At 43.6% G+C, this 13,507-nt stretch overlaps 1 protein-coding gene across 27 annotated transcripts in view; it reads right to left on the minus strand.

The window, feature by feature from the left end:
* The window catches only part of ncam1a (neural cell adhesion molecule 1a), a 272,622-nt gene that overhangs the window by 52,623 nt on the left and 206,492 nt on the right, over positions 1 to 13,507 (minus strand). For 17 of the 27 annotated variants that reach the window (XM_031308262.2, XM_031308261.2, XM_031308259.2 and 14 more), the window contains exons 9-10: positions 12,199 to 12,228; positions 2,330 to 2,480 (exon numbers count right to left, since the gene is read on the minus strand). In XM_031308262.2, coding sequence (XP_031164122.1) covers positions 2,330 to 2,480; positions 12,199 to 12,228 — 181 coding nt within the window. The remainder of the gene's footprint in view (positions 1 to 2,329; positions 2,481 to 12,198; positions 12,229 to 13,507) is intronic. The other 10 variants (XM_035990975.1, XM_031308265.2, XM_031308270.2 and 7 more) reach the window with 1 other exon arrangement.

A 13,507-nucleotide genomic window follows, 5' to 3' on the forward strand; every position in this document is an offset into this window, starting at 1 on the left:
TCTTGTCATTCAAAGAATAGTCTTGCCATCTTTTCTTGATGGTCCTATCTCTCACCTCATAAATCTGGACAGTCTCTAACATATATTCAAAGGCAAAATGATTGCACAAGCGTTTTTGTCCAGAATTAGGATGCTCAAAGTCCATAACAATTAGGCAGTTGCACAAAAATAGGACAGATAAATGTTAAGCCTCAAAAGACACTGCACCTTGAGGCTATGTCAGAACTGAGACCTTTGTTTCCATGGTAACAAATCGCAGTGGTACCACTGACCCAGCAAACCCTGCTTTCTTGCCCACCATTTATCCCCAGGATCAGAGGCCACTGCCCAGACACTGTTTCGTCAGAAACCTTTCTTTGGTCTTAATCACTTCCCCTGGTCCTCCTCTGATTTTTGGCTTTTAATATTTATTTATATATTTGCATCCAGTGCCATGTTTTTATGTAGTCTAGCAGGGGGAGGCTGTTACTCGATCAGCCATGTTTTTGAGTTTTACTTTACCCCCCAAAAATAACATAGTTATGAATCAGGCAGCTTTGTGCATCTGATGTCAAGCACCAGTCATGTGTAAGTTCAAGCTTAGTTTGAACATAGTGTGGTCATTTATGCAATAACTGCATAAAAGTTAGGTACAGTGTAGGGTTATGATAAAACTTACATCTCCTCCGAGCAGGTAAATAACTGTTACCGTGGCGGAGCAGTTAGGAAAATGGTAGGAACCAACATTAGAAGAGCCAGAGGAAAATTCCCTTTGATATTTATACCAGAAGCACATTTCTCGTGACAGACTTCATCCCTTTACATTCATGATGACGCTGACATGCACGCTCAGTCTTGTGCTGTACGGTGACTGCTTCCCTTCCCCTAGGATGGGAATTGCCGCTGGCAGCCCTTTATTGCTTGTAAAAAATAAAAATCTTGCAACCGTTAAGTGTTAAATTCAGCAGAATCTTTTTGCAAAGATGGAAGATTTCCCAAAGACTTTTGCTATCCATCTGTCTAGGGGTGTTAAAATTGTATGCTATTGTGTGTGTCTACACACACACACACACACACACACACACACACACACAATAGCATACATTTTCTTTCTCTTTTTTTTAAAAAAAAAAGTCTTGGAGGCCTCTTCATTTCTGTCCTAGTAGTTTCTTTCTTTTCCTTTAAATCTGAAAATGCACTACAGTAGGTGAAACTTCACTCTCTGTGACAGTGTTTTTTATTAAGGGCAAGCCAGGTAAATAAAAATGTAAGTAGAGATGGGGCAAACGAACAAAGTAGCAAGTTTAATTTGAAACTAACCTTAGAGCCGAACACCAAGTGTTGTCTTTGCTCGATGGTGTTTTAAGCCCCCAACGTCGACTTCAAGGCAACGCTGCGACCGTCAACTTCAAGGCACCTAACCCTAACCTTAACCCTAACCATTGCCTTTGTCTTCCATTTGCCTGGAAGACAAAGTTGGGGCTTATAACACCAAACATTGTTGACTTTACTCCTGAACCTACTTACTATCAAACTTATTTTCAGCTGGTGCAACTAGCTGCAGAACACCATCTGAAGATGGAATATTTGTCTAGTCTGTCTGTTTGTTTGTGCAAAGCTTGTGTTATTGATTTTTCTGCCCACAGGTAAAATCAACAGCTAATGAACAAAACTCAGAACAGCTGTCAGTGGGCTGTCAAAAGACAATTTAGGAAACAGGAAATCCCAACCTGAGCTGATGTTGGGAAAACATATAGGCACCAAAAACGTCAATTACAACACAATTCCCAATGGAGTTCCAGATCACGGCCAATAAAAAAAGAGATGTATGCCTGTGACAAAGTTTCCTTGAGAAGAATTATTTTCACCTTTATATCCTGACTTAAGCACTTTCAAGCACAGTCCCTCTTTTATCTCAGCATCGATGAATTTGTCTAACACTGACGCTTGTTCTTTGACCTATATTAGTCTATAATATGTGTGGTAGTGCCTATGTGTTGAAATAGGATTCTGGCCATGTGAAAAATATTATTTCACATCTGCCATTAATAATTAGTCTATAAAAAAGGTCTAAATAAAATCAATGCAGTCAATTCTGAGTTCAATTACACAATGCTTTTGCAATTTTTTTTCTTCAACAAATAGTTCAACATTTGGGGCAATACATGCATTTGCTTTCATTCTGAGAGTGAGATGAATTTAAGGAAAATGACAACTTATGCAAACGTCAACATTAACAGCAGCTGTACATTCATTCATGACAAAATTCGAACACTGCAAACTAAAGTTGGTGTGAACAACAGCACTGATACACAGTTAGAGCAGGTGTAGGGAGAGTTGGGTGACTTACAGCGGACCTCCAGGTACATGTGCTGGTTGTCCTGGCCGATGGAGTTGCTGGCGGTGCAGAGGTACTGGCCGGCGTACGTGAACACAATGTTTTTCAGGGTGAGCGAGGACACCCGCGCGTGGCTGCGTACCACAATATTTCTATCAAGGCTCTATAAAGAAGAGGAGAAAGTAATTAGTCTCACTTATAAAGACGGACATTTTCATAGAAGTGGATGTGTGTCTTGCTACTTTTTCAGTGATATCCTCAATTTGGTCTTAACACTGGACACTGGTGACCTACAGTGTATTTGAATCATAGAGCAAAACCACCATGTGATGAGCCGCTGGATGAAGGGAGAGTAAAAGATACAACTGCAATAAGCCCTTAACACAACAGAGACAGGATAGGAAAAAGAAAGGAGAATATTGTTCACATTGAAGAGGCTGCCTTCAATATTTATGAAGAAGATAACTCAAAGGACAAGACTGATGTTATTCTGTATTTTTTCTTTTGTAAGGTGACTGCTACAGACAAGATGGGGGCCAGAACTAACTAGGGATTTGTGTACAATAAGAAAATATAAAGATACACCAGCCTTATCCTTTAAAGTGTGGATGTAACTGGGATTAACGGTTTATGTCAAGATAAATGTTATTGTCCCTGGTTCAGGAAATGTAGATGGACAAGGTACACACAGCAATGTCGGCCAATGAGAAACTATCCCTGCATCGGCATTAGGGGTGTTAAAATTAATCATATCATCGATGCATCGCAATTCTGCTTCGATGCAGTGACAGACCATAATCGATTAATGCAACCCGCTCTCACTCCCGCTCTTGTCCCGCGTGTCACAGAAATGTGGATTTTATAACCCCACCAACGATCTTTTCGTAAACCTAACTGTCCACTTCTTGTGCCGCATGTCAGTCAGTACGTGCCGACCCGGAGGGTCAAAAGTGACGCCAAGAGTCCCGATGCTGAAGGAGACTTTTAGCATGAATAACAAATGCCAAAGGATGCACTTTTAGCATGAATAACAAACGCTAAAGGACGCACTTTTAGTGTGAATAACAAACGCCAAAGGTACATGACCAAGCGTCGTTATTTTACACGTTGGGAGACTGAGAATGTGTCGATAATTGCCTACTGATGTTACTTGTTGATTTTCCGGTCGCTGCTTTTTTGGTTTCTGCCTTTTGTCTGCTTCAGACTCCGCTACATTCAAGAAGTGCAATACAAGATACAATAAAAGGGGAGTTTATTTATATCTGACTGCTTGAATATGTCGATGAAAACCATGTGTAGCAATATAGAATAATATTGAGGAGGTGACGCATCGTAGATTTGGAATCGATTCAAATCGTTCACAGGACAATCGAAATCGAATTGAATTGGGAGACCAGTGAAGATTCACATCCTTAATCGGCAGGGGATTCAGCGAGAGCACACAGCCCAGGGAAATACACTTCAAACTCCTGCAGTATGTCGACTGGTGTCCCTATTAGCAGTCTAGTTGCAGGTTTACACACGATAATTGCGGTTGAATAAATTGTTAAACCTTGTTTTGATTTTCCTCAGCAGAGCGCCTTTATTGCCGTGTCTATTTGGTTAAGCTGTTGTGAGGATATACAGGATCACTGAGGATGCTTTATTCAGAGCAAGCTCTCAGCGCAGGTGTGCAGCCGACATCCGAGTACACCCTATGACCTTGCTTGCCTTTTTAATGATGCGCTGCAACCTAGGCTGATCTGCAGAATTCATGTCACCATATACAAGGTCTACATATACAAAGAGGCCAAAGGACGGGGTGCTTTGTGTTCTGATCTGTTCTTTCTTCTCTTCTCACATCTGATCATTTTCACAGAGTGTATGTTGCTAAAAAACTAACATAAGCTTCCCACCAGGACAAACATTGAGATAGACAATATGCTGCAGAAGGTCCATCCATCTTCTTCCGCTTATCCGGTAACGGGTCGCGGGGGTAGCAGCTCCAGCAGGGGACCCCAAACTTCCCTTTCCTGAGCCACATTAACCAGCTCCGACTGGGGGATCCCGAGGCGTTCCCGGGCCAGGTTGGAGATATAATCCCTCCACCTATTCCTGGGTCTTCCCCGAGGCCTCCTCCCAGCTGGACGTGCCTGGAACACCTTCCTAGGGAGGCGCCCAGGGGGCATCCTTACCAGATGCCCGAACCACCTCAACTGGCTCCTTTCGACGCGAAGGAGCAGCGGCTCTACTCCGAGCTCCTCACGGATGACTGAGCTTCTCACCCTATCTCTAAGGGAGACGCCAGCCACCCTCCTGAGGAAACCCATTTTGGCCACTTGTACCCTGGATCTCGTTCTTTCGGTCATGACCCAACCTTCATGACCATAGGTGAGGGTAGGAACGAAAACTGACCGGTAGATTGAGAGCTTTGCCTTCTGGCTCAGCTCTCTTTTCGTCACAACGGTGCGATAAATTGAGTGTAATACCGCACCCGCTGCACCGTTTCTCCGACCAATCTCCCGCTCCATTGTCCCCTCACTCGCGAACAATACCCCAAGGTACTTGAACTCCTTCACTTGGGGTAAAGACTCATTCCCTACCTGGAGAAGGCACTCCATCGGTTTCCTGCTGAGAACCATGGCCTCAGATTTAGAGGTGCTGATCCTCATCCCAGCCGCTTCACACTCGGCTGCGAACCAATCCAGTGAGTGCTGAAGGTCACAGGCCGACGATGCCATCAGGACCACATCATCCGCAAAAAGCAGCGATGAGATCCCCAGCTCACCAAACTGCAACCCCTCTCCACCCCGACTACGCCTCGATATCCTGTCCATAAATACTACAAACAGGATTGGTGACAAAGCGCAGCCCTGGCTGAGGCCAACTCTCACCTGAAACGAGTCCGACGAGTCCGACTTACTGTCCCCCTTTTTGAAAAGGGGAACCACCACCCCGGTCTGCCACTCCTTAGGCACCGTCCCCGACTTCCACGCAATGTTGAAGAGGCGCGTCAACCAAGACAACCCCTCCACACCCAGAGCTTTAAGCATTTCTGGACGGATCTCATCAATCCCTGGGGCTTTGCCACTGTGGAGTTGTTTAACTACCTCAGCAACTTCCACCAGGGAAATTGACGACAATCCCCCATCATCCTCCAGCTCTGCCTCTACCATAGAGGGCGTATTAATCGGATTTAGGAGTTCCTCAAAGTGCTCCTTCCACCGCCCTATTACCTCCTCAGTTGAGGTCAACAGCGTCCCATCCTTACTGTACACAGCTTGGATGGTTCCCCGCTTCCCCCTCCTGAGGTGGCGAACGGTTTTCCAGAAGCACCTTGGTGCCGACCGAAAGTCCTTCTCCATGTCTTCTCCAAACTTCTCCCACACCCACTGCTTTGCCTCTTTCACGGCAGAGGCTGCAGCCCTTCGGGCCCTTCGGTACCTTGCAACTGCCTCCGGAGTCCTCTGGGATAACATACCCCGGAAAGACTCCTTCAGTCGGACGGCTTCCCTGACTACCGGTGTCCACCACGGTGTTCGTGGGTTACCGCCCCTTGAGGCACCTAAGACCCTAAGACCACAGCTCCCCGCCGCAGCTTCAGCAATGGAAACTTTGAACATTGTCCACTCGGGTTCAATGCCCCCAGCCTCCACAGGGATGCACGAAAAGCTCCGCCGGAGGTGTGAGTTGAAAGTCTGTCGGACAGGGGCCTCCTCCAGACGTTCCCAATTTACCCGCACTACCCGTTTGGGCTTACCAGGTCTGTCCAGAGTCTTCCAACACCCTCTGACCCAACTCACCACCAGATGGTGATCAGTTGACAGCTCTGCCCCTCTCTTCACCCGAGTGTCCAAAACATACGGCCTCAGATCAGATGAAACGATTATAAAATCGATCATTGACCTTTGGCCTAGGGTGCTCTGGTACCAAGTACACTTATGAGCATCCCCATGTTCGAACATGGTGTTCGTTATAGACAATCCATGACTAGCACAGAAGTCCAACAACAAACAACCACTCTGGTTTAGATCAGGGAGGCCGTTCCTCCCAATCACGCCTCTCCATGTGTCTCCATCATTTCCCACGTGCACGTTGAAGTTCCCCAGCAGAACTATGGAGTCCCCCACTGGAGTCCCATACAGGACTCCATTCAAGGTCTCCAAGAAGGCCGAATACTCCGAGCTCTTGTTTGGTGCATACGCACAAACAACAGCCAGAGTTTCCGCCCCCACAACCCGCAGGCGTAGGGAGGCGACCCGCTCGTCCACCGGGGTAAACTCCAACGTAGCGGCGCTTAGCCGGGGGCTTGTGAGTATCCCCACACCCGCCCGGCGCCTCACACCCTGGGCAACTCCGGAGAAGAAAAGAATCCAACCCCTATCCAGGAGTATGGTTCCAGAACCGAGACTGTGCATAGAGGTAAGCCCCACCAGATCCAACTGGTAGCGCTCCACCTCCCGCACAAGTTCCGGCTCCTTCCCCCACAGAGAGGTGATGTTCCACGTCCCCAGAGCCAGCGTCTGCTGCCCGGGTCTGGTCCGTCGAGGCCTCTGACCTTCACTGCCACCCATGTGGCAGCGCACCCGACCCCAGTGGTTCCTCCCACAGGTGGTGGGCACATGGGTTGGAGAGAGAGGTGCCACGTAGCTTTTTCGGGCTGTTCCCGACCGGGCTCCGTGGCAAACCCGGCCACCAGGCGCTCGCTGACGGGCCCTCCATCTGGGCCTGGCTCCAGACAGGGGCCCCGGGCTTCCTCCGGGCAGGGTCACTCCATCTCTACCTCGTTTTTTCATAGGGTTTTTGAACCATTCTTTGTCTGGCCCCTCCCCTGAGACCACTTTGCCTTGGGAGACCCTACCAGGAGCACAAAGCTCCAGACAACACAGCCCTCAGGTTCATAGGGACACACAAACCTCTCCACCACGATAAGGTGATGGTTCCAGGAGAACCAGGAGAGAAGATGCTGCAGAAGGTAGCAGGCAAAAATAAAAGACATCAATAATGAAGGAGAGCCATGTAGCAGGCCCTATAAAACCTCTGGCTGCTAGTAACAGCTTTTCTTCCTTCTGGGCGACACACAGTTCGAACCAACAGTGGCTATATATCCTTCTACTTGCCATGATTTGTTATTAATATTTCAGCCATTCTAGGTGCTTCAGCATTTTATTTTTATTTATTTTTTTATAAATAATTGAATAGTATTTGTTGTATAAGCATTATGGCCTGAAGTGTTATCCTCTACACGGCAGGGTGATGCAAATTTGGCAGAAACATTTGTGCTGTTTACTGAAGATCTGAGGGAGTGTCCTGGAACATTTTTGAAAGGGCAGCATTAATCTTGTCGTACTGCAGTGACACAGAAAGAAGCTGCACTGGGCACACTGTTGGGATGCAAACAGGGATAAGGTTAATGGAGAATAATACTGTAATGATACAACAGAGGTGGAAGTGCAACAGGCAGACCTTTGAACAAGATTTATTCATTAATTCCAACAAATGTTTTTTTAATTATACAACTCTGATTGTGTATATAATGTAAATAAATTATAACAGTGTCTGTTTCACGTACTAAGCTGAAAACTAAAGGTGATAGAGCTTTTGAAACAGTTGCTCCTAGACTGTGGAACGCTTTCCCTCATGTGAGTGGCCGCCTCTGCTGACATCTTTAAAAAGCAGCTAAAGACGGATCTTTTCAGTCAGGCGTTCGTTTAATCACATTGTTGACTGTATCCCTATGTATTTCATGCTTTTGTGTTTTACTATGATTTACTGTGACTTAATCTGCTTTTTATGATTATCGATTTGTTATAATGTATTTATTTATTTAGCCTGTGAAGCACTTTGTGACTGTCTGTGATAAATGCTATATAAATAAACTTTACTTACTTACTTACTTGAAATGGAAGGCATGGGAATGACTTTAAAGTCTCCCGTTTGTGTTTGTGTCACTGCTTCGTCAATACACGTTTCCCTTGTCATATTTTCTGTACTAAAACTGTCGTACAGGAGGAGACTGGAGCCAGAATCCGCACAGGCCATATTTATCACCGATGCAGTGAACAAGCCCAGTTCCCTCTTTATATGTGCTGCTTCTGTATTTTCACTAAATTTAAATCAAAGCTGACAAGGGTAGCTTTTCACAGTAACCAAGGAGTTGGGTTTTTTTACTTTGGGGAGGATTTTGTTTTTTTTCCTGTCAGCACCTGGATTTCTGTACACAGATAATGCAGACTGGGAACAACTGTATAGATCAGTATCCTAATGGGATATCCAAATCCAAATCACAAGGATATGAGCATATGAGAATTTTCTAGCTCCTACTTGAATTCCAAAGGTTTGTCAGCAGTCAACATTGCAAATAATCTAATAAATATAACAGGCCAAGATATTACCCAGACTAATAGTCTATAGCCATACTAGTGGCTCTGTGAGATTGCATAGACACTGTGGTGAGACCATAATGCTAACACGCTAACACTGAAAATGTTACCTGCTGTTAAATGCTGTTTTGGTTTTTTTTTATCCAGAAAGGTCCCTTTGAGTTACAATATCTCTTCGGCAGAATAAAAAGTTTCAAGTACAAACTGGGACTGTAATTTGTTTTGCAGGTATTTGGTGATAAACTATTGACCAAGTAGGAAATTTGATCTGACAATGGCACCAGATGAAAAGTCGGGGGATCACCAACGTCATTACATTTGGTCCTGTGGGTAACAGGATGTCTGTTCCAAATTTTACAGAAAGCAAAGCATTTCAACCTGCTGGTTGTACACTACAGACTTGAGAAACTTTAGATTAAAGCCCTTTTCCACTGCAGGAACTCTACTAAAGTTAATTATGCTATAACATCGTGTCATTTATTTCCCCCTGCATTGTTTGGCTGTGTGATGTATCCATTTCTTCTGCCAGACTCTGATCTTCTGGCACACCTTTTCTTCTCTAATTGCTGACTCCAGCTCCTCTGTATGGCTTCCTCGCCCTGATTACAATTGAGGGCCTGAGCACCTTCATTTGTCCAAGAAGCATTCTCCATTGTTCCTCTTTTTTAAGTATAGGTTGCCCTACAGATGCTGTAATACAATGGTGGTTACTGTTGTGCTTGTTGTTATCCTTGTTGTGATGTGACAACACATCTGCTTGACTGATCAAGTTTTGCCTTTTTGCACAGTTTGTATTGTCAATGTTTTTATGTGTATCTTATATGTTTCTTATATGTATTTTATGTCATTTGAATCTGCCCTGTCAAAGCCAAATTTCTGCCACTTGTGCAGTACTATAATAATAATAATAATAATAATAATAATAATAATAATAATAATAATAAAAATAAATTAAGTTATCTTATCTAATCTTAGACTGACAGCACTGCGGGCAACCCCTGAAAGTTTTAGCATTTAGTATCACCTCCAGACCAGTACCTACTGTCAAAACAAATTGTATTCTGTAATTGAAAAGGACAATAAGACTGAGCTGTGTAGCACTAAGCCTGACAAGATGACCCAACAGTTTTTTTTTTTAAATGAATAGAAATTATGATTAACTGTCTCCCAATTCGGGAGCTAGATCCTCCTGCATGGTTTGACACATTAAGGTAAACCTGCGCCTCCTCCAGAAATTCAAACTGATGGTGCATTCAAGTGGTCCTCTGAAGTCAAAATTGTTGACATTCAGGGTGCCCTGGTGCCGAGAGGCCATGGCGTTAAGTCACTTACTGTACGGTGAATCTAAAAAGCAGTTCATATTGGATGAGTGGTGAATAGTTTACTGTTAAACAGTACATTTATGTGTAATTCCCTGTACTTAACAGATTTCCAAGCCGCTCACAAGAACACACAATAGAGTCCATGCCTTGCTACCATTAGTTAATCTAGTTTGAATACTAAATTTACTGCATTTTTACTATGTATTTAAGACTGACGAACCAACCGTTATACAAATAAATACACCATGATATTGTGTTCTTTGCTGACCTGATGAGTTGACGAGGATTGCCTGAATGCTCTTTTCAGCACAGCTGACATCAGTGGCATTCAGGGGGTAGGGTATTATAATCAGACCTTGTTCTGAGGTCAGGCTGCTTTTTAAAGTGCACTTCTCGATGAAATAAAGACACACCGTAAAGGCTTTGGAGTTCTCATTAGCATAACATCGACATTCAACACGGAAACATGTCTGTCTTCACTGCTGAGGAGAACCATAGACGGTACCATATCTTTAGACACATAATATATGAAGACAGGTATCTTCATCATAGATCATGAGACAAGTTTGTTTTGTGGTATACCTGTCTTCAATGCTGTTATCTACACAGCCAGATACAAGCTGCAGTATCAGGTTAAACACGCTATTTCTATTCTTACTCCCGTCACCCTGTAGAGATAAGCAATGTAAGAGAAACCAGTGGGAAGAAGAGTACGGGAACGGTAAACAGTTAAGGGCATGTGCTACAAACACATTTCTCGACAATCATACTTAACTACAGCAAAAGGCTACACTTTACACCTACATGGTAGCTAACTAACTACAAAAGTAAGAAAAAGCTACGGGGAAAACACCATCATGGAATGTTGAAATCACCTACAAGTAATAAATGTACTTTCCACATACAATACTGTACTAGTATAATCAGTAAGTAAAAGTAGTAAACTTAAAATTACTTCTAACATTATAAGACCATCACATAATAATACGCAGCCATCACATAAGAAACGTATGCTGCAGCTGCTGTCTGCAGAGCCTTAAATCACACAACCTGAAATCCAGGTGCACTGCTCAACAATGTGACGCAAAACGGGTCACATGCTGGGATGTGTTAAACTCACTTGTGATCGGATCATTTTAATAAACTTCATATAATTAGGGAAGTGGCAATGCAGGCACTGAATCATTGGCTGGTGAAATTATTTAAACCAGTCAGAGGTGAATGGTATGCTTTTAGAAGAACCAAGTCATCAGAACTCTGGGTCTGTGCCCGCTATCAGTGTTGGTAGAGTTTTTGCACACAGCCCAGAATTATGAGCTGCACAGGTTCATCTATCATGTGCTTTTTTGTTAACACCGGTTCATGAGGTTCATCGAGTATTTTCACAGAGTATTTTCACGGTGAAGTTTAATAAGGTATTAATTCCATCCCTTGCCGTGTGTGTGGTAGTGAGTGAAGTTAGCTTGTTATAGTGTGTCAGTTCTATCTAAGGACAGTAGTTCTCACTTTGTGGAGGCCAAGACTTTGCATGCTTCTTTCCAATCAAACATCACAGCAGGGTGCTCATGTAGTGGTTTTGGGGATTATAATTAAATAGGCTTGTTTTATTCTTAAAATCTTGGTACTAGTGTTCTAAGAAATTGAACTAAATTGTAATTTGGGTGAACTGACCCAGTAAGACCAAAGAATAAATGAGTTACCTTCAGCTGCTGTATTGTGCGACTGAAGTCAAAACATGCAGACTCCTGGCATATGATAGTAGGCTACATCATTTAATACCACTCAGTTAATATTTAGTATAGCTTGTTGAGTTAGCACCATGGCTGGCCCTCAGCAGAGCAGACAGTGTTTTTTTTTTATGTGAGGTTGTACTGCTGGCCAACCAACAACCCCTGTATCAAGCAAAGTCTGAAAACTAACCAGACCATGCAGCAGGAAATAGCAGGGGAATTTGTGAAACAAAAATAAATGGGGACAAGTAAATAGGGCGAGTCTAAATGTGTACTGAAACTAAGTGGATTAAATGTACTGTACTACGTGTCTAATGGTCTACATATTTAGTGCACAACTAAATGTAGTGAGCATTAAATGTGGGCTTAATCACAACACTTCTGCTCTGCAGTAAAAAAGGGGTGGTCTATGGTGTAAGTTTGGGCTATTACAACTAGAGTCAGGCTACCATATTTAGTAGCCATACCTCATATTTGTCTGGTCGCGTCCATGAAGCCTAGAGAGGACAAACACAGAGGAAGCAAAGACAAACAGCGACACAGTGGAGCAAAAAGTGAGTGCAGACTATATTTACCTGCAGGTCATGTGCAATGATTTCATGTTTAAAGTGCTCATATTATGCTTTTTCCCTTTCCTTTATTGTGTTATATATCTTTTTTGTGCACGTCATAGGTTTACAAAGTGAAAAAGCCCAAAGTCCACCCCAAAGGCACTTACCATCTCCAATAGAAAACACTGTTCACAAACTGCTCCAAACAGCTCTATTGTAGTCCAGCCTTTACTTCAGAGACAAACGTGCGTCACTTTAAAGTGCCCATATTATGAAAAAATCACTTTTTCTGGGATTTGGGGTGTTATGTTGTGTCTCTGGTGCTTCCACACACATACAAACTCTGAAAAAAATCCATCCATGCTGTTTAGAGTGAGATACAGTTTCTGAATGTGTCCTGCCTTCAGTCTCTGGGTGAGCTGTTCAAAATCGACACGGCTTGTGACGTCACAAGCCGAAACAAGCAGGCTAACCGCAACCATTAGCTCGTAGCGTTAGCATGCTAACGCTAACGCTAGCATGCTACCTCGTCCTCAATAGCAAAGCACTGCTACAACACACACAAGTTCACCATAATCTACGAAAGAACTACTTACATGTGCGCCCTCATTTAGAAGTCTCCCAGCTAATCCTGCCTTGTAACTGACCAAAGTTGTAGAAACAGCCTTTCTTTTACTGTCTATGGAGCTAGCTAGCTGACATGATCTACATCTGAGCTACTGCGCATGTGCAGTGCAATCAAAGATAGTACAGAAGAAGAAGAGAGGTCTCACTCTGTAGCTAAAACAGAGACCAGCTGAAAAGAGGATCTGCAGCAGTGAGAGAGAGCACTGCAGTACAACAAAAATATGGTGTTTTTTGAAAATTAAACCATGTAAACCTATTCTGGTACAACCTTAAAATACAATTATGAACCTGAAAATGAGCATAATATGGCTGCTTTAACACACGTTATAATGCTCGCCTAGCTGCTAGCATGGCACGCCCTCATACTCTGCTTCTGACTGGCTAGTAGTCCTTACTAGTTACTGCGCATGTGCGACTCCCAACAAAGATGGAACAGAAGTGAGAGATGCCTGACCCGGTAGTTAAAACAGAGAGCTCAACACACAGGGTGAAAAGAGGAGCTGCAGCAATGTGCAGTACAAAAAAAATATGTTTTTTGAAAATTAAACCATGTAAACCTATTCTGATATAACCTCTAAATACAATTATGAACCTGAAA

The sequence above is a fragment of the Sander lucioperca genome, chromosome 13 (assembly GCF_008315115.2).
Source record: "Sander lucioperca isolate FBNREF2018 chromosome 13, SLUC_FBN_1.2, whole genome shotgun sequence".
Lineage (NCBI taxonomy): Eukaryota > Metazoa > Chordata > Actinopteri > Perciformes > Percidae > Sander > Sander lucioperca.